Source organism: Mytilus edulis, chromosome 9 (assembly GCF_963676685.1).
Source record: "Mytilus edulis chromosome 9, xbMytEdul2.2, whole genome shotgun sequence".
NCBI lineage: Eukaryota > Metazoa > Mollusca > Bivalvia > Mytilida > Mytilidae > Mytilus > Mytilus edulis.
This window is the reverse complement of record NC_092352.1, coordinates 79050002-79072905: the sequence shown is the minus strand read 5'-3', so window position 1 is coordinate 79072905 and position 22904 is coordinate 79050002. Positions and strand designations below refer to the sequence as shown.

Here is a 22904-nt window from a genome sequence, read left to right as displayed (position 1 = left end):
AACCTGTCATAATTACATTTAGTTCTTACATGTCCATTGTAAATATTTAAGGATTTGAATTTCTCAGACAAATGCATTATTCCATGTTTAAAATCTTATGTTTGTATGTGAAAATCATTACATCTTTTAGTAATGATTATAGGTTTCCACTACAAATCTGTTTGCCCCATTGATAAGTCCTCTTTCGTGCCTATACATGTAAGATTTTAAAATTACTCAGACGTGCATTATATACATACATATACCTTAGTTTTAGATTACTCGGAATTGTTTTATACATAAATATTTATGGATTTGTATCTCTCAGACAAGTGCATTTTTCCGTTTTTTGATTTTTATGTTGGATGTGAAATAATTACATCTTTTAGTAATGAATTCGAAATCACCTTCTGATTATATCTTTTCAATATATACCTGTTTGCTCTATAAATAACTCCTCTTTCATGCCTAAGCGACTTTAAATTACTCAGTCTTGGATTATACATATATGCTATCCCTTGGTTTACAAAAATGTAAGAGTACTTTGAAGTATTTTTTTCAAACTTGCAAAAGCAATCAGACGTCACACCAAAGCTAATATAGGAAACAGAAATTATCAACAAATACTGCAAATTGTCTCGATGTGTCAATATTTGTTGGTTTCCTTACCATTGTTCTGTTTAATTATCTATATTGTATTTCCGTTCTACCACACCAAATACATACCCTAACGTAAGTACTTAGAAAGACACGAATACAAAAATTTAGTATAGTATAATAAGACAATGGCGGGATGTATAAGAATATTGTTACATTATATTTAACGAAGAAACACAAACACGCAGATAGACAAAGTACAAAAGCAAAACGGAAAGACGAGAATACAAAAAAATATCATAGAACAATAACACAATGACTGATGCATAAGTACAGAGCCCCGTCTAGTGTTTATCACCAAAACAGACTAAACAATATCAGTAATACCTATTAAGACAAATAAAAGAATATTAATATAACATGTTATTAAGAGAATAAACAACGTCAGAAGCCGAATCAATACTTCAAGACCATCGTGTCAAAATACAGATTTGGATACACAATTTTTATCCACATTGTCTCGGAATTTACAAGTTCTATAAAGAATAAAAGAGTGTTGTTAAATTTTCGAATTAACATTTTGACATAATCTTTGACTTTTAGGTTGATCTTATCATTATTGTTTCTAAAAATGCTCGGATGTTAGTTGGGAAAAAGGAAATTTTAATAACAATTTAGATGTTACTACAAGTCTATTGTATCTTTTAGTTTTATCAAACACTTTATCCTTTTCAATACACATTTCATACTTAAACTCAAAATTATCACGCCATATCTGACGATATATTTTCATTTGCCTACCTGGATCTGTGCATTCCTTGTAACAACCGTTGTTACAGCACTTTTGTTCTCCAAGACAACTTCCATCACCACTACATTTATCACTTCTGAGTTTCTGCACTGGACATGATACAGCAGCAATGTTCACATATGGACATTCATCCTTGTTATCAGGTGAAGCTTAATTTGCAATTGAAATAATAAAATATAGATGTACATCATTTGTTTTTTAAATGACCTACAGTAAATAAACGATGTCTTTATGAAGAAAAGTCATGTTTATATAAACCTGTTCATGCTAATGTAACATTAAATAATTTATATATTCAAAGATGGTATGTTATTTTTTATATTAACTTTAATTGGATTTAGGTATTTTTGTTATTTCATTTTTTTTCTATGTCATGTATACGGAAGTAATATGGTATGATTACCAATAAGGCAACTTTCTACTGGAGACATATGACACACAAATTTACACTTATAGGTCATTATACGGCCTTTAACATTGCGAAATACACATACCGTAATGTCAGCTAAAAATGGCCACAAAATTACAAACGTTAAACAATTTACATAAGCCAATTCACGGTCTGATTTATGAACAAAACATTGAACAAAAATTATATATGATGTACGACATACGAACGACAACCAATGGTACAAAATAAGAACAAACTGCAAATCAGACTGAAACAGCTTATCGCGTCAGATCGATACAAAACACGAACACATCTAACAAAATCATGAACTGGACATGGTATGGAACATGTATCCATATGTCACCACAACATAAAAGACCTCAAATAATGATCTGAGAGTACTTGCAGTTACTGACAACTAATTCAAACCACAAAGCAACTAATGATCAACAATTACAATGGATTAAAGATAAAGAACTAAGAAAAAGTCAGAAATAAATCACGAAATTGTAAAAAGCAAATGTAAATCGCTTGTAGAGCCACGAATGTGCATATGCAATCAAACATTAATAGAATTATGTTTTATTTTAATTTTCTGATTTATAAGACCATAGAAGATTACTCAACTGTAAAGAACACACATGACACAGGAATGTCATATTGCGGCAGTGTTCAAACTTTGCAGAAAGTGTTAAAAGCGCATGTTACATGTAAATGATAATATGTTGCCTTACGTCAAATAATGAAACAGCTAATTAACAAATATACATTTTAAATCCTGCAGAACACAAGCTGATCGGTTCGTAATTACTTGTAGATTATTACAATTCTTGAGGTAGACTTATAAACGTGCTCTTTCTATTTACAGCTTATTTAACATCATGATATTCATTTAAAGTATTGAATTGTTTTTAATTTCAATGATCAAATCTGTAAAACTTTTGTAATTCATTATAACAATGAAGCAGTTTTTCACACGTACCGTCGCAAACTATTTTTACACTTGAATCAGCCATGAATATAAGGGGTCATCCATAATTGTCAACCATTTTCCAAAGTGTACAAAACGTACACTTTTTCAGACACCCCACCCTCCCTCAAAAAGTGTACATCAACCATTTTCAGATTTCAAGAGAGGAATCAATCATTCTTAATAAAAGAAGATCCTGTTTATTATATTTTAGTTTAATATAGAAATTTGCTTTGAAAATAAACTAAAACATATCTGACTGTTTTATTTGATGACATCTATCTGTGATGCTTGTGTTTTGTTAGAATAAAGAGTTCAAAGATTAGTGTTTCCCCTATCACACAGGTCAGTGGGAACTCCAATGAAAAAGGGCACCTAGAGCATGCAAAAGATTAACAAAAGGGCACATAAACTATGCTAAGAATTAAAGAAAGGGAAATGCATGGTTATTTTGCATTGGTAAAGTATGGACTGACAGCTGTTGATGGAATCAGAGCTCAAGACAGCAATCAATAAAAGTGTAATGTTTTAAAACATTTTAAGTTTTTAAATTTCCCGCCTGTATTTCTATTTAAAAGGTCCCTGCAAATATGCCATTCATGGCACTATTATAGTTTATGTATATATACTGTAACGTGTACAGATATTGGATAATTTTTAAGGTTAAGGTTAAACTTCATATTGAGGTGCTCCTAATTAAAGGAGGCTTATACTAAGAAAAATAAGTTTACTTCCGGTTTACTGGTTTACTGTTTTGGAATACATTACAAGGAAATTAATCGAAGTACCAGTTTAAAATCTTTTGTCTTGTCAAAATCAAAACATTCAAAGAATTTAGTGTTTCCATCAGTTTTGTTTATTAAACAGAGTGAAACGATAACGATCTATAATAAAGCACGCGAAATTGACAATCGGGGGTACTAAGAAATGCTTGCAAACTTTTTGTTTAAATTGTTTTACAAGTTTACATTTTTGAAAGATTTAGTTTTCATATGTTTTGATCTTTTAATCGTTCAATCCGGATTGAGGAGAATTATGATATCGAAATAAATATCATCAAGTGAAAATAATAAAGAAGAAATAAGAAGAGAAACACACCCAAGCCAATCCTCGATTTTATACATCGACCTTCCCTACGGAAACGAAATAAATTCTGGAAATAAAAAAAAAGCGTACGGTAAAAATGTTGATTTTTTAACCCCCTCCCCCCCAAGTGTACGTTTTGTACACTTTGGAAAATGGTTGACAATTATGGATGACCCCTAACATCAAAACAGAAATAGGCATCAATCGAGTACATAAATTGATTGAGCCTTGAAATACCTGGATTTCTACATCGGAATTCACATCCACTCCTGCAACATTTCTTATATCCAGGACAACCTCTGTCATTACTACATTTTCTAGGTAATGGACCACCAGGGCAAGACAAAGCAGGTAGGTTGACAAATGGACATTTATCAGGTTTTTGAACTGAAAAAAAAGGTTGATTAACAAAATACTGGACTCCAAGATATATTTCTAAAATGACAAAATCTAAAACTCAAACACGACCAAAAAACTTCTGTCATAATACTGAGTTTATATAGATATTTCATTATCTGATTATGTATAAAATGATGTTTTAAAGCTGACTTTATTAAACTTTTGTAGCCTAAGCTTTTACTTGTATGAAATAAAACTGCATGATAACGACAACAATATGTGAACAATTCAAACACAATTACTAGGTAAATATGTAAAAAATTGTGTAATAAAAGACTTCATTGTAATAAAATCTTAATCACTATTAAAAGAATATTTTACAAAGTAAAACAAAATGACATATAGACAAGAAAGAAAGACAGTAATACAAACAAAGGCCATAGCAGAATAACACAATAGCGGGATGCATAAATACCAAGCCACTCCAAACAAGTTAAAAGTGTATAACTGGTAATGAACGATAACGGTTAAAAATGAACAGGGACGAACAAGAACAACAGTAAAATACACACAATTAAGATGATAAACAAGGGAAAAACATAGCCTCTTTACTTTAAGACTACTGCATATCTTTGTGAAGTTGGCACAAATATTCATCAAAAAGAGATATCTTCCAATGAACTTGAAAAAAAAAAAAAACAAAAGTAGAGACGTTAGCTGACATGACATAGCAATTTGGCTCATTAACTTTCTGCTCAGACACTGATGATTTTTTCTAAATTATGTTTTGCAGCTGCAAGCTCTAGAATATCGAATCAGTTTTGAAATGTATATACCATAAATATGCAAGTGAAATTTGTATATTCTGCTATGATCGGGTTATTTTTAGTTTATAACCGTCTCGTAAGTGATAGATTTATGTTCTGAGATGAACACTTGGGTAAAATTAAAGATATAAGTATAACAGTAAGGCAGAACAAGCCATGTCTGTTATTTCAGTTATTCTTAGATTTGATGGATAAAATTATGGAACTAAATCCGAAACATGTGGAATTGTTTCGATTCATATAGGACAAATTCGGTAATTTTGTCAACCGTGAAAGCCCTATAAACACGATACTGTTTTGGCTGTTCCGTTATACCCAATTTTGATAAAATTAGTAATATCATATAATTCAATGATTTTTTTTTAAATCACATTGTTCACCTATATATTTTCATCTAATGTAATTTTATTCGTTCTAAGGCGTTTATTTACATTTGAATTTTTGTTTACGGAAACATATTTGTGACGTCACCTTGTTTCGTTGCCATGCTGAGACATTAACATCATTTCGCGGAATTTTCATTTTATGAAAAATTTTACCATGAAAAATAAATTGAAATGGACTGGCTTGTTTATTTTGCTATAGAATAGAGATAAATATATTGTATTTGAATCTTGGCCTTCATAAAATGGGTGCGTCAGGTGTGTATACATTTTACTAAAAAAATCTACACTGAGTATATTTTCAAAATTCCTGAATGAAGAACCTAGTTAGGAATCAGTCTTTAGTCATTATTTGAAATGTGATAAAGGAACAACTGGAATGGTCTGACAACAAATGCTTAATATAGGTCTAACTTATTACCTGGTTTACAAGGAATTTCTACAGGTGGTCCGTTACATGTAACTCCGCGTACAATGATGGGATCACCTGGTCTTGTGCAAACACCTGGTCCAGGAGGTCCATACTGGGGACAAGGACCTAAAAGTGTTAATTATGGTTATCACTGGCTTTGAAAAAAATAAGGTAGTGTAGTTTCAACAAGATATATCGAGATGTTTGTAAATAAACAGTAATCTTGGGATAACATAAATATTAAAAAGCAAGTTAAAACACAGATAACAAACAATCGTCATTGATATAGGAATAAATTAATTGCATAACATATGCAAACGTTAACGGTTATGACATTGAAACTTCAAGTTTTCCTTTTAATGTAGAAACTGTTTTATGTCTACATGTCAGTCCTTCTTATATCTATGAATAATAAGAAGTTTAAAGATTTTGCAATGAGTTAATGCGGCTTAATCATGTATACAAGCTTAAAAAGGAAATGGCATCCAGATATAAGACTTAAAGATTAGAATGATTTAGTTTTTTTTTAAATTTTGTTAATGTATAGATAAATAATAAATAGATGTCACATGAAAGAGATTTTCGTGTCAGATTATAAGCATCATTCAATGTTCTTGAAATTGGAATCATTATGTTACATGTTATTAACATTTATTATCATGTCATTTTAGATCACGTACTATTTTCACATAAACATGTCTTACAACCATTTCTATCATTTTGGAAGCCAAACTGGCAATTGATATTGTCACAAGATACGGTAGGACATGCTGAAAAATATATGCTAATAATAATAGTTTATTGTACTTGTTTTGCTATGACATATATTACATATTAAGCTTCAGTTGATTATCACTAGAAGTATTTTTCGACCTTAAATATATCATACAATAACATGCAATAAAACACGTAGGCTTTTATGACAGAGAGAGAAACATATTATAGTCTATATTTGTATTTAACATGGTATAGAGAATGTGCAAACGTTTTTCATGTTAATAAAAAGTAGGAGATGTGGTACGGTACCAATTGGGCAACTATTTGGCAAAGTTCTGGTCAATTGAATTTGTTCTTTTTCTAAAAAGTTTGCTAATTCTTACTTGTTGTTAATTTATTATGTTCTAATTCAGAATGATGTTGATAATCATGTAATACTATAAGATTTTGCCAAACAAAATATTGTTTTTAAGCCTAACTCTTTTCTCCTCCCGTTTTGTTTTGTGCTATATACATGTGACTCATTATACATATCATTCACATGCGAAGACACTTCTTGTATGTATCAAATAAGTAATGGCTATGCATTAACGTTAAAATATTCAGAAATAAATTGAAATGTGTTATTGCTAGTATTTCTTAACCTTTAATCAGAAATGACAATTGTGTCTGTGATCTAATTGTATAATTTACTTTACCTGGTTCACAGGGGATTGTTACAGGTGGTCCGTCACATTTAATTCCCCGTATAAATATGGGATCGCCTGGTCTTGTGCAAACACCTGGAGGATTCGGTCCATACTGTGGACAAGGACCTAAAAAATAACAATGCAGTTTTTTTTTGCGTTTGACCAAGTCTGGGGCATCTTGCATAGTCTTGTTTTGTATGTTTGTTTTGTATTGTTGTTCATTTATATGTTTCATTGTTTAGTGTAGCGTCCATTTTCTCTAAACATTCACACATTTGTGTTTAGAAACAGGTTAATCCGCCTTCGGTTGGGGGATCTTCTCACGGTTTTGAGAAAGATCTGTTGATGGCCTTGGGGTGTTTCCTGCTCGTTGATCGGATATATGTTACATGCCTGAGATACGGTGATAATTTTTTTTTTCATTGCAATAAACATAAGAGGGCTTAACACACTATATGCATGATATGTACCGTGACGGAATTATGAACTCACAGCTAAATGTATGCCTTCGATAGCAAAATTAATATTTGTACATTATGCTAATTCTATAGTTCCTTAAAGTTAACACTTTTTTACTAATTTAAATTTGTTTTACATTTTATAATACTCAGTAAAAGAGCTTAACATTTAAAACAAATAATGGTTACTACATCATTATAAAAGAGGGGCGAAAGATACAAGAGGGAAAGTCAAACTGGTAGATCGAAAACAAGCTGACAACGCTAAGGCTAAAAAAAGAAAACGACAAACAGACAAATAATAGTACACAACAAACAATATAGAAAGCTAAGGACTAAGCAGCACGAACTTCAACAAAAACGTGTGGTGATATTTTGGGCTCCGGAAGGAACTGAAGAAAAACGCTTAATCCTTGTACCAGATTAACGGATTTGCCTGTAGGTATATATGAACAATTAATACTGAATTGAAATTTAAAGTCATATATAATACGAGTGACTTGTGAAAATAATGTTAATCTAATTAGTGAACCAATGCATACATATATCATAGACTTAGTCTTCTGTGCACGATTTTATCATTTTTGTTCTCATATATTTTGAAATATTTCAATGGGTCAGTGTTGTGAAAATATGGCAAGTAAATAATGATCGTGTTTTGACGCCGAAGTTTTACGATTGTCGCTCGATTGTAAATAATCAACAAAGAAGCATGGATATTCAGGTAAGCACGTGTATAACAGACACAATAAAGATATAGATTATATTGATGATGGAGCGATGTTTACCCTTAGTTTTCCATTCGCACTTTCGTATTGCGATCACCGTATTTTTACGAGAAAGTTCACGCTGAGGTAACTGCATGCTAAAATCTTGTCGGCGAATTGTTTGCTGGACAAACTTCTTCTAAATTTAGGGAAATTATAGAAAAAAAGTATATGTGTATCAGTTTTATAATAAAAACCATACTTTTTTTTATTTTTTTTACTTTGAAGTTACATATGCTTTTAAATAAGAATCAATTGTTGTATGTGGTTTATCGTTATTAAAAAAAAGATTCACTTACTATTTTTACACAAACATGTCTCACAACCATTGCGATCTACTTCGAAGCCAAACTCGCATTTGGCAGTGTCACAATTTATATGGGGACAAGCTGAAAAGTACATGATAATAAAACTTTACCTAGTTATTCTATTGTAAAAAGACTCATGTTACATATTGAATCATTGTTTAACGTATTTGCATGGATTTTAGTTTATCAAACGAAAGCCTTTGTTTTAATTTAGCTCTATTCTTGACTGACATAAGAAACATATTCAAATGATGTATCAAACTTGTATTAAACCTCTTTTAAGGTGACTGTGTCGTCTTAATTAAAATCCATACATATATATATATATATATATGTGTTTTTAATGATTTGCCAAAATGATTTTTTTATCATGGGTCACAGGACTTTTTTTCACGCTACAGGTTGTGCAATAATCTCAGATTTTGTATAGATCAAGGATGGACAATCCAATTTTGTGTGATAAAAACCATCACTGCATTATGGCTTAAGTAGACAACATGCTCGTCGAAGGTAAAATATAACACTTGCCTTTTCTCTAGATTTTTTCTAAAATTTCGTCAACATGTACTTCATTAAATATCCATAGACGATAAAGCAATAATATATTAGTGTCCTTATAATCAAAGTGATGCATGAGTTACAAAAAGTAGTCATTGGTCATCAACTTCGTTTTTGATGTCTTAACCACTCTTTAGATATGTCACCTTAATGTTTGTTTATTAGTACTCAACAATCATTATCTTATCTCAGTTACATCTGGCAACATAATTTATATTTACAACATAATTTTGTATCATGTGTATGTACATTGTGTCTCAAAAGGATTCATAGATTGTATTTGCACTTATATACGTCAAGGATTTTGATTTAACATAATTTTACCAAGCCTACATGTAAATCGATGTTTTGAACTTTGAATAGTTGAACGATCCAAATTTGTATGTAAAATTTTTTGATATATGTATAATATGTATATTATAGGTGTCATACACTTACATGTAGTTTATTCAGATCAAGTTGTTAAATTGGGTTTTTAAAAAAAATGTAAAATTTTTACAATTTCACAGAACAATGATTTTTATTGATAAATCATGTTTGTACTAATAACCCTTTAGATGATATATGGGTGTCCTTTATAAATCACCTTCTAGATATAACATATATTCACCAGCGTTCAATTCATCATTGTATCAGTAAAACGAAGACAAGATAACAATACAGGTTTAACGATATAAACAAACACTTTACTGTTCCTGTACATGTGAAAGTTAATTTATAACAAAAAATAAATTGTTATCTCAAGTAGGTCAGCAAACAAATCATGTAAGAGTGATTTACCAAAAAAATCCAAGGAACTTACCAGATCAAATAGTTTTGGATTACAAATTATATTTAAGATAGTGAATCAAAATATACACATGAGTTTTCCTCAATGATTTCATCGTGGTATAACTAATGAAAGGAACACGTTGGTTCTATGCTTTTCCATTTTACTGACATTGAAACAGCCTATATATATATATTTTTTTTTGACTGTCAAACAAGTAAGAGGTTTAGCTATCTGAGAAACCAGGTTTTTTCCACCATTTTCAACATAAGAAAAAACCTATACAGAGTCAGGTTTATCCACTCATTTGATGATTTTAACTTAAGATTTCGCCAGTTGAGTAGAGACTTTCTGTTTTCAATTTTCATTCAATATACTGTATATTTACCTGGTCCTGGTCCTACATCTCCTGGGCCTCCTGGTAACTGAATAAAGTACATTGAATATATATTTTACAATTAAAATATTATAGAAGATTGCTTATGACACTGATAATAAAACAAAACACAATTAAACTGGATGTTACGTTATATGATAATAAGGAAATATTGTATAATTGCCAATGAAACTGCAACACACCAAAGTTCAAATGAAATTGTTGTAAGTAAAACAAAGACCATCGAACGGCCTTCCACAATGAAATAAACCCTTACCTTATAGTCGACTTATAACAGTTGAATGTCAACTTGTCAAATCGACTCTTTTTATCACATTGAAAAAAAATCGAATCACAAAGCTAATCATTTATTGAGTTTCATGAGTGTTCTAGCGGTATATATATAGCAGTTATGATATACATTTCGGTATACCGATAATAGTTTATTGCATTTATGTTTTCAAACAAAATTAACTATAGGAAATAGAGTTTAAAGTTAAAAAGATTACCATGGTTTTTCAATTGACTTCCAAGCCGTTTGGCGCATCCTGATTTGAGAAATGCTAATAATGATATGATGGGGAAGGTACAATTTGGAAGATGTAAATTTTTTGTTATTTACATGATATTGCCAGCATCATCATATCTTTAGACATTGTTACATGAAATACTTGTTTTTAATACTGACTTTGCGATGTTAGATTCGAACTGATGAAGTTAGTATCAAGAAATAAAATGCCTTGTTCTCGACAATTGTCTGGGTTTTGTTTGGTTGAGATTACTAAGAACGAAGAAATAGTTAGTAAAATGTATCATGTATGAGTACAAAAAGTTGTAATAGTTTTCGGTTGTATGAATTCGCGTGCTTGGCATTGATTTATTGATACAGATCGACCTGAGCACGCGATGTTGCTGCACTTATACATGTTATTGACGTCATTGCTTAATTTTTTCCTGTCGATGATCTTAAAAATATTTGGCAGGAAGAACAAATTAAAAATGTACAACTATTGTTAAACGTTATGAGCCTGACTTGTAGCATAGTGACTGGGTAATGGATAGAATGTTATTAGTACACTTTTGTATTCGAATCAATCTACTATTGATGTATTTAGTATGCAAATACTTACATTTGACAAATCTCTACATTGAAAGACATTACACTCTCTAAGGCAGCATTTGTCGTGTTCTTTTAGATATTTAAAAAATAACAAAAAAAAAGTATTAGAACAAAATATGTGGGACTAATGTGCGTAGGACAGACATAAATGTGACTTCGCTTGGATAAATAATTATACAATGTGTATATTAATTCAAAAAGATATATTGAAAAGACAAGGATGTATAAGAACTAAACGACTTAAAGAGTTATAGCACCGAAATAATACGAAATCCTTTTAAGGTTAATTCAGATTTGAACCCTTAGTTTTTGGTCATTCTAATTTCACCTTCGAGCAAATTCGGAAAGGTTGGTTTTATATCATGTCAGCACCGCAGTACTAACTACCGAAGGGATTGTACCCACAAGGAATGATAGTCCACTATCGACGCATAGCTATAAAAATGAACAAAATACGTTTTAAATTTTATACATCCGTTGTGCTTTTATGGTTATAACTTTCAAAAAACGTTCATTTTATTTAAAAGTTATATATACATGTATAGACCGGTTCCATTAGAATAGCTATAGGATCAAAGAAAACAAATAGAAAAAAAAACAGCACAATTAATCTAATGCCAATCTTTCCTTGGGGTGGCACCATATTAATTCACTAATTTCGAATTGATAATCGGACATGCAGGAACAAATTGATAAAACAAAACCTGCAGCGGTATCGATACAGTGATATAAAAAAGAGAAGAAAAAAAAACGTTCATGCAACCAAGACGTCCAGAATATATATACATAGAGCTCAATTACAGCGTGTGTCTATTTCAGCAAGTTTTGCTTATGTAATTTGGATTGTTTCATGTAAACACGAGGAATGTTATATTTGGATCAGGATCTGCTCACTCTTGTGAAGCAGCACCGAGATCAGCTCTATTTCTGTTCGTAGTGTTCGTATATATATTTGATATTCTGTATTATTTGCCGTTTTTTGAATATGTTTTTTTTTCTTTTGTTGTGCTCAATTCATCATCGAATTGTTTTGACAAATACGTTTGTTTTATCTCTTTGGAACATGCAAATTATGCCACTCATTAACTTAAACTTGAAATTAATTCGTGTCTATTTTTGTCTAATACATCATTGTTTTAAATATGTTTTATATCTGAAATGGCTATATTAACCTTCTTAGCTGCTTATGTCATTCATGATAAACACAACATCTTGAAGTAACATTGAAATTTATCTTTTCTACAAGATCAGTTATACCTCTAAATCAATTTGCAATCTTATTAAAATGTGAAATTAAGTATGACGCATATTCTACACTGTATCATAACTTACCACCTGGACAATCGGCATCGACTTTGCAATTTGAAACCAGTGACTTTTGCAAACATACAATAGGATCCACCGGACCAGGAGCTGCTCCACAACCACTAATTGTATGATTTTGCTGTAAAAGTATACTGCTTATCATATAAAGTAATAGTTAAAACGACAAGCATTATTTTTTTATCTTTCTTTTTGTTTCTAAAATATATAAAATCAACCCCAAATCTTGACTTATATCTGAAAGTTGAAAATAGGGTTTTGTTGAGAAATTTTACGCACAAAAAGTGGAAAAGTAAGCTTTCTTATTGTAAAATCTAAAAAAAAAAATCATTTCTATGAAGCAGCTTTTACATCAGAGCGAGCAATTGTACAATTTTTTTACCAAAAAATATAGAATTTAAAAATTAATATTCCTTACCTGTGTTCTAGTGAAGAAAACAGTCAGTAATATTAAGACCGACAACATGGCTGTGAAAGGTTACTCAATAGACAATTTTCCGATGACGACACTTTTATCATTAGATGCAACTAACGTTCGAAGAATATATATAATACTATATCCTCATTTTGTTACGGTTTTATTTATAAGGTTAAACATGAAGTAAAATGTTTATAATTTGCAGTTAATCAAACGTAAAAGTACATTTCAAACATTATAATAACATATAAATTTAAGCAGCATATTGTGCACACAATAATTAGATACAATTGGTTTAATTTTATACAAATTGACAATGCAGAAAAAGTAAGCGGATTTTGAAATTAACCATGAACAATAATTTGATCAACATATATTTTCCGTATAGTGGAATACCGTATATAATACATATGACACCAGCTGTCTCGTTTGAAAGAATTAAGCATAGGGCAAACTTATTGTTGTATAATATTATTCGTTTTAAGATGAAATACGATTGTCTGTGCTTTCGATTGACCTAATTCTTTACGTTTGAAACAAGAAGAAATGCATTGTTGAATATGCACAATAATTAATATTTTAAATCTGAACTTGGAACTGCATGAACGTAGTTGTTGCGTTTCAAATATCAATTACATATTACCATAAAAGAAAATTGTCAGTAACCATTTGAGCTTACTGCATTAGGAAATGTAGATTTTTCATAATAGGTTCATTGTGGTTAGTTTAACATTCAAAAGTACATACACTATTAGTATGTTATATTATAGGTCATCCAATGTAATATGACTTAGATGTACTTCATATCGCAACATGCAACTAATAAATGAGTCAGTTGAAAACTTAACTTTACTACAAATGATTTAAATGTTCCAATTGTGCATTTTTTTAAATTCTTTTAGAGACATTCCAGCTAAATTTCGGAAGCAGTCATGATTTCATTGCATTTCTATGTCATGATTTAAACGCATACTTCTTGTAATGTGCCACAATGAAGACCATCGATCAAAATAATCGGGTATCTGATATAACGTCGATTAATAAGGTGAACAACTGCGTGGAAAAGTAAAACAACAAAAATACCATTCTCCAAAGGTAATCAAAAACCATAATTCTTTTGTAAAATGACAAAATCATACACTCAAAGACAGCCAAAGAATGGAAAATAACTACACACTACTTTAACTTTTTGACATTGTACAAGCATTTCCTTATGTCGACAATGGGGATCAAAACTTCTGTTATAAGCACCTACGGTGTATTAAATAACACGCCTGGTAACTTTGATAACTATTAGCATGTCGAAATGTCCTATTGCAATGTTTATTTGTGTATTTATCTGTCTTAAATGTTCTTGCATTTCTGTGTACTGTAGTCCTGTCATGTAATGTTGTCATTTTAGTGTTATTTTTAACATTGCCATGAAATCGCCAGGTTTGGCCAGCCGCAAAACCAGGTTCCACCCATCAGTTTGTTTTTTTCAAATATGAGATATTTCCTTGTTTGTATCCAAAAAGTCCGTACAAAGGTTCATGCCGACTCATCTGCAGGTTCTACAAAGAGATTGTCCATTCGATTGACAGTAACTCTGTCCGAAGTTGACGATAGTTTTCACTATGCGCTATTTACTCATGCTGTGTTATTATCATGATAAACCATATAATGAACTAAAACAAACTTGATTAATCTAAATGTCGATCTTTTACTTTTACCTTTCAACACTGTATACAACTATTTCAAATTTGAAACTAAAAACCTGTCTTGAAGAAATTATCATCAGTGCTGTGCAAAGTTTTTTTTATATATACTATCCGCTCAAGTATCGTTTTAGTAAAGAAAAGGATAAAACATGCCTCACAGAAGAACAAGTGATCAGTGTGCTTCAGTTATGTTTTTAGAAACATCTTTGTTGAATTTAGAGTCTATTCTTTTTTTATATTCAGTAAATTGTCGATATTTAGAAACGCGATAATGTCTTTATTGGAAATCCTAGTCGCAGGGGACTTCAAGCATGTCATCTATCGACGACAAACAACTTAAAAATTTCCTCCACGTGAGATTGGTCACCGAATGTGTACTTGCATGATAAACACACCAGTGGACAGTAACTACACAATTTTTCGGAGTCCGTCGTTTTTTGATGGCTCAATTTTTGTTCTCTCTGTAATCACTTTATGAATTTTTAGTGTCTTTTTAACCCTAAATTGGGTATTTTTCATCCAGTTAAAAGAATTATATAGAACATCGTATCTATCACGTCTATAGCTTTCACTTTTTAACATAATATGATTATCGCCTTTCCTCGTAAATCTACGCATGATACACGTTTTAAATAACATTATCCTACAGCGTAGTAGAAATGTACACTTGATATATAAAAAAAGAAAATGAGCTATGATTGCAGATGCGACACATCTTCACAAGCGAGCAGATGACACAGAAAATCACCTATAAGTCATCATATGCCTTTCAGAAATGAGCAAAGTCTATGCTGCATAGTCAGCTATAAATGGCACCGAAATGACAAATGTTAAACAATTCAAATTTGAGAACTAAACGCCTTATTCATGTTCAAAATAATGAATGACAAATATGTAACACAGCAACAAAGAACAAACTGGAATACAGGCTCCTGGTTTGGTTCTATATATGATATAAATGCTAAAAAGAAATCATTAAGAACGTAAACAGCTTTATTTTACAAAACCGTTCGATATTGTGGGTTCACAATGCTCTTCAATTTTGAGCTTTACGTGACCTTCTGATTATTTTTATTATCGTTCAAGCGTCACTGCTGACTCGTTTGAACAGCATAATACAGAATAGTTTATGTCCCAACCAATATTTCCCACTAACGTTAAAACACCTATCACAGTCAACTGATGTGTTAAATATCTTTATAAAAGTTATCATTTTCCCTGAAAAGATAATGCTAGTTTTTCTAAATGTATTCATAAAAAAATAATCACGACACGTTATAAAATGTAGGTGTCTTTGGCGCTTTGCCTGATTTACCTTCACCAGGAATGCTCGAAGCCGTAAATATCTGAAAGCCAATGATGTTTAAGAACCAAAAACAGTAGATAGTGGAGCGGCGAATGTTGAAAAAGTCGCTTGGTTAACGATTTTAAATTACCTAAATACCTCATGGAATTTTAAGGTCCTAAAATGTTTATCGATTATTCAACTTTAGAAAAATATTTGTCGTCAATATCAAATGTGGTACAAATGACGTTAAAAATAGCCTTAACTGACGTTACCCAACTTGCATCGAATATCCCACTGCCGATTCGGTAGTCAAATTTCACAACAAACCCGTTCTAAAAAATAATTTTTGAATGAAATTGGTAAATATAGTTATTCGTGAACTTCATACAATGTAAGGGCATTTCCAAATAGTCCTATATTTAATGCTTAATGCATCTGAAAATGGTTGAAAATAACATTGTAAAAATCATCGTTCTTCATCTAGCATTATTTGCACGTGCAGTATAGGTGTATTTTAAAGGCACAACAATGAAGCCGCCGTATAATACTTCAATCGACCCGATTTACTTTTTGAAGTTAATTCCTAATAATACAAATATTTGACTAAATATCTGCTTTTTATCCAGATTTCAAGTCCGAATATTTGTCACAGATTTACCGACATTGTTGTGGTTTCTAGTTATGTCACACATTCAGCGATTTAGCGAAGGTCATGTGTAGTCATTTTTAAGCATATTTCTTGTTCATTTTATAATTTCCAAAGCCTTGTGATTAATTTATGTTGTTTGGTATTGTTGTATACTCGTTTTTATTGAATTGAACTGGGAAAGTGAATTTCATTTTAGGGTTCGTTTGGTTTTCAGGTGTGTTTGATATGTTTTTTTATTCAATCACATGGACAATTTAACAATCTCGTTAAAACTGGTCCCGCTAGATGCCAAAAAAAAGGAAAGTGGAAGTTTGTGTTGACAAATGCATTATCTGCGATTCTGTTGTTGATGAAATATTAATAACATCAACAGAATCTGGAAGAAAAAGTCTGATTACTGCTGCAGCAAAGAGACGTGATGATGATTTTTTCAGTTATTCGAACGAATTCTGCAATAAAACAGCAAGTGAATTATCCGTATTTAGGTATCATAGGTTATGTTATAAAAGCTACACAAGTAAGCAGAATTTAAAATCAGTATCAGCTGAAAAGGAATCACCAGATATAGATTCCGATTTATCTATAAATTGTTTGGTGCCTGAAAAAATGATCACAATACATAAAAGTGTATTATTTGCAAAAAATATCTCATAAAAGGGTGAAAACATTACATACAATTTCATCTGCTGAAAGGTTAGTCAATCTTAAAGATGCTGCTGTTAGAGCATGCGACGCTGAAATGATTAATCGAATAGAGCAAGATAATTTGCTCAATAATGCAGTGTATCACGCAGCATGTCTGACCGCAAACTTGGCATATAGACCAAAATCCACTGATCAATCTGCGTATGATTTGGCATACAGATACCTTATTCTTGACAAAAAGATTCTTGTTTTATCATCACTTTTGACAAGGTATTAGTCTTTTTTACCTGATAAAATAAGTAAGACATACTGTAATTCCTCTAAACATAAGGCTAAACTTGAGAGGTGCTACAGGGATGCCATTGCCTTTTTTGCTCAACAAGGACAATATAAATCTAGCATTGTATTTGCTAGCAATATTTCCATTGGAGACGCTGTTACGACAGCGAATAACATCAAAGCATAATTAAAAATGGTTGAGATAAAGCCAACTTAAGTACATGTAGCTCCACCAAAAGCAACGACAAATCGGTATGCATGTACTTTATGAAGCAGCCTCAATTTTATGACAAACAATGGAAAATATTTATATATCTAGGGATTATTATCGTGCAAATAACCAAGTACAAATGCATATCGTTGGAAATATCAGAAGCAATGTTGTCAACCTGTTTGATAAGTTTTGTTACTTGTCTCTTGACAAAGTCTTTTGAAACATTTTCTTCAGTATCAATGAATATTTCGCATGACATTCGGAGAAAATGTGCTACTCTCGCAGAGTGCTTGGTGTCAAATTGTAATAACATAATTACTCCTTTTAAAGTCTTATTATGCCGGTCGTTTATGCTCTGGGTGGGTGTGACTTCACTTCAAGTTTTTTTTTGGAATCTGTTAAAAATCAGTATTCAACCTCTTTAGGACAAAATAACCAAGCCGTTTTGGTAATCTTGTAGCCTTAGGTCACCTTACGGCCTTCAACAATGAGCAAAGCCCAAATGGCCATACCGCAGTCAGCTATAAAAGGCCCCGATAAGACAGTGTAAAACAATTCAAACGAAAAGCTTTCGGCATGTGAATTCGTATTTAAGCATCACGTACTACGTACAATGTGGCAAAGCAAAGTTTGGTTGTCGGCAAATCAAGCCAACCGAAGTAATGGCTCCCCATGTGCCTTTGTTGGAAAACTGCGCAACATGACAAGTTAGAGCCAGTTTTCTTTGAGGGACAAATGGCATCGGACTTTCTACAAGATCTATCTAATTAGTTCATGTAAGGGGGAAAACATGCTAGGCAGCACGTGTTTGAGGGAGCAGGGTCTTTCTTGCACTGATTTATGTTTTTTGCTATAATGTTTTCGACGTTTCATTTGGTATGAAAATAAACTCATCATAGATACCATAACCATGATAACGGTCATGTCTCAATTTTAGGAATTTGTTTCTACAACACGCTTGTACTAATTGAGTAATATATCAAACTCCAATAACTATATTAAATAAAAAGGTATCTTGTGTTGAGATAGTTTGAATTCATTTTAAGAAAACTCAGTGACACGTCGAATCCTTGAAAACTGAAACGAATTTTTTCATGGCTGCATATTTGGTTTGATTTATTAGCTATGCATTTCAGATACTCTTTGAAAACTTTTTAACTATCAAAGTATTCAAGAAATGCTATTTTTTTATGTCAATTATCAATGTTAATATGTTCCTGTTTTTCATTTTTCATATGTACCATGGACTACCTTCAAAAAAGTTAAATAAAAACGTGGTTCTGACGTCATGTGCAAATATGAAAAAGATTTTGTATGAACTAACGTTTTTCTACATAATACTACTCGTATAATTTATCGAATAGATTATTAATTTTGAAAAATATCAATGGTATTGTTTCTCTAGATGAAAATAGGATTTTTTTAAGTGATGACCTTTGACCTTGATTTTCGATATTATTGTACCAGATTAAATATTGACGACACATATTTTCAAAAAGTACAGGATTTCAGCTTTCCAATGGGGTATTAAAATCCCATGAGGTATTTAGGTAATTTAAATTTCTAAAATTGTCCTCTTCGCCGCTCCACTAAGAAGACCTATGAAACAAAAAACACCAAAATAACATTGTTTTTATTGTTTGTTTTCCATTTAAAAATTAATGAGCACCTAGAAGTAAATTGAGGTAAAACCAGCAAAATGACACCAATGTTTGAAAACATTTTGAACAAATTAAACCAATGGAACGGCACCATTCAAATGTATAAACCATTCGTTTCTCATATGAAACCATATATTCGATCTTAGCAATTACTTTTACTGTCAAAAATAAATTCAATACAAACAGGCTATGCAAAAGCTAAATATTTATTTAGATATAAAGTACTTTCATGACGGTTACCACATATACCATTCATACAACACAGGATCTATACAATAGTGAAAGCAACCCTGTTTACAACATTTTTTGTTTGGCGCACAGTTATCATCGCTTTTACATAATCGTATAGACTTTCCATAACAATTCCTATATTGAAAATGGTCTGCAGGACATTTCTGGGGTCTTGTACCTGAAATGATAAAGGATAAATTTGTAGAAAACAAATGTTTTATTTATTTTTGATGTTGTTAAAAAAAATAAATATACTATGATTGTCATTGAGGCAATTTTTTACTAGTGACCAAATGACGTAGAAATTAGCAACAATATGGTACCATTGGTTTTTTTATTGTTTGTTTTCCATTTAAAAATTAATGAGCACTAAGAAGTAAATTGTAGGCTCCTAACTTTGGACAGGTATAAACAGAACGTGTCAGGGTCATATATATTCGCAGGTGACGAACCTTTTCCCTAATCTGGTACAGTACAACATAATTTTAAACTAAAAAAATCAGTTCAGAAGTTTAAATCATCAGATGGATACAGAGCAGCCAAACCCACTAAATAGACCAAAAAGACACAAATAATATATTTAAGAGTACAGTTTCATAAAGATAAATCAAAACCATGACTATTTTTAACGGAAAATAAACTTGCATCTAAGACTAGCATGTCAGTACACAACTTATGGTCTGATAGTGTTTCGGATGTCATCAGGATTTGATAGCTCAACATCAGTTATCCATGTCGCAGATAATCGTAGTTACTATATTAGCTCTATCAATGGAATATACATTGTACGTCCTACCTTTACAGCAAACTCCCAATCTGCCGATCTGTGGATTAGTCTTGCAGTAGTAACCTTTTGGACAGACTCTATCACTCGATCCACAATATAGATTTGGCAAAGGATATCCTATTTCGCAATCTATAAAGTGATGAATGTTAAACATATCAACAAGTACAGACGATGCAAACGTGTTAAATTGATATGCATATACTGTGATTGACCCAATATGACGCTTTTATACATATTTCTTAGTTTACAAACATGATTGAAAGAAGTAAACAATATTGACGGTGAAGACATGTCATGTTTACAAGTGTACCTTTAAAATGTTGTTTTCTAGGATGTCATTTTTTTCCTATAAATAATAAAAAAGTGAGTCGAAAAAACATAAAAACGGGAGAAATTTTAGATTATCATGGGTGGTACCATGCATCCATATCGAGTCTAGCTAGGGATACACATCAAATTGTTTAATTTTCAATGTTGATGGAAATTGTAAAAGTTCGTTGATTTAATTTTATAAAGCACGTTATTACCTAAACAGAAGCTACAGCAAGGTGGAGGTCCACAACATCTTGCACACACCTTCGGTTCTAAATACAATAAGATAAATATAAATGGCAATTTGTACATGAGCATTAAACCGTTATGATATTTTTATTCGTAAATTGTTAAAAAGATAAGAGAGCATTCAATTAGAAAAATTTAACAAACATACTGAATTTTAGGGTATATAAAAAAAAAGACAATCTTAATATAGTATCAAGTCAATGATTTTACTTACTCAAACATTTAAAGAAACCAACTCAATGAAAAAGAACTATTATAATCTTAACTTGAAACATACATTTTGCATGGAAAATAGTTGATTTGACCTTGTTTATAACTAGCCAAACCTCCTACTTGCATTACATTCAAATGATATAGAATTTTCTACCAGAACCCAGATATCAATTATAACTGACTAATGGTATGGAAATCATCGAAGACTTAAACAAACCAATTGACAAAACAAACGTTGTGAAAAAGAATACCACAATTTGATGGTTTTACCTGTTTTACATTCACATGTTGGACAGTTATTCTCATCTAGAACGTTACCAAATTGACAAAATATGGCACATACATGCGGACACTGTGATGGAGCTGAAACAGCAAGTTAAATATAACGTGCACATGCATTATTATCAATTTAAAGAAGTAGGAAAATAAGATTGAGGAGAGGGTGTGTAATTAATAAAATGTCTAAAAGTACAATGACATTTGCCATACAGCTGGTTGGTACACTTTTGTTTAAAAAAAAAACCAAACATGTTAGGATTGTAATCATGTCATCGATCAATCTCTACTTGTCAAAAGTGCCAATAATTTAAAAAATCATTAAAAGTATTTGTTTATCATGTTTATACAGTATATACAATAGGATTTTGAAAAAAATACATTTTTTATAAATCGCTGTGTACACCTGGAGACCAACAACTTACATGTCGTCATAGGTTTGGGTGAAAGTATCAGTATCGATAAGTTTTCCAAAATGTCGAGTGAATTCGAATTAAGACTGAAAATGAATTTTTTTTGAAGACTTACGTGGAACTGGTGCTGGAGCAGGCGGTCCTATTGGTTCAACAGGGCCAATCAAAGGACACTGTATAACACATATATCAAGAACAATATATAATAATTTTAATGGTTTTATCAAGTTTTGTTTTTTTTTAGATTTCCGGTCATATTATATTCCAACGAATTAAAAGTTAATTATAAATACCAATAATTTCTTAATGTCTTTTGAACAAGAATCAATTTAAATTTTTTAAGGTACATGATCTGGAACGTAGATGTGGCATTGTTCAATTAGTTCCTTGGCGATGAAACTCAGAATAAATTAATGACTGTTGGTATTCTTTACACCGAACGTAAAATCAGGGGAATATATCTGCATATTAGATGAAGTATCTGGCAACAGTCACAGGAACACATATTTATTGTTAAATGATATCCAAAATTAGACACATATACATGATATATAAATTATCAAATAACCATGAATAAACTTTCCAATCTACTCAACGTACATATATTACACAAGTTTTCACTTCCACAAATGTGTAATTTCAGTTATTACATTGGTTGCAATTAATTATATTGATGTCCCAGTGAAATA

General features: G+C 31.2%; 2 protein-coding genes across 4 annotated transcripts in view; both read right to left on the bottom strand.

The window, feature by feature from the left end:
* The window catches only part of LOC139489129 (basic proline-rich protein-like), a 28648-nt gene extending 15235 nt beyond the window's left edge, over positions 1-13413 (bottom strand). For all 3 annotated transcript variants that reach the window (XM_071275261.1, XM_071275263.1, XM_071275262.1), the window contains exons 1-10: positions 13299-13413; positions 12890-13001; positions 11568-11626; positions 10450-10486; positions 8726-8815; positions 7211-7327; positions 6476-6565; positions 5805-5921; positions 4072-4221; positions 1378-1536 (exon numbers count right to left, since the gene is read on the bottom strand). In XM_071275261.1, the coding sequence (XP_071131362.1) occupies positions 1378-1536; positions 4072-4221; positions 5805-5921; positions 6476-6565; positions 7211-7327; positions 8726-8815; positions 10450-10486; positions 11568-11626; positions 12890-13001; positions 13299-13346 (979 nt within the window). In that variant the 5' untranslated portion in view covers positions 13347-13413. The remainder of the gene's footprint in view (positions 1-1377; positions 1537-4071; positions 4222-5804; positions 5922-6475; positions 6566-7210; positions 7328-8725; positions 8816-10449; positions 10487-11567; positions 11627-12889; positions 13002-13298) is intronic.
* A 6506-nt stretch (positions 13414-19919) lies between these two features.
* The window catches only part of LOC139489128 (uncharacterized), a 38505-nt gene continuing 35520 nt past the window's right edge, over positions 19920-22904 (bottom strand). Inside the window, exons 19-22 of the mRNA XM_071275260.1 lie at positions 21797-21889; positions 21280-21336; positions 20762-20881; positions 19920-20143 (exon numbers count right to left, since the gene is read on the bottom strand). Coding sequence (XP_071131361.1) covers positions 21833-21889 — 57 coding nt within the window. The 3' untranslated portion in view covers positions 19920-20143; positions 20762-20881; positions 21280-21336; positions 21797-21832. The remainder of the gene's footprint in view (positions 20144-20761; positions 20882-21279; positions 21337-21796; positions 21890-22904) is intronic.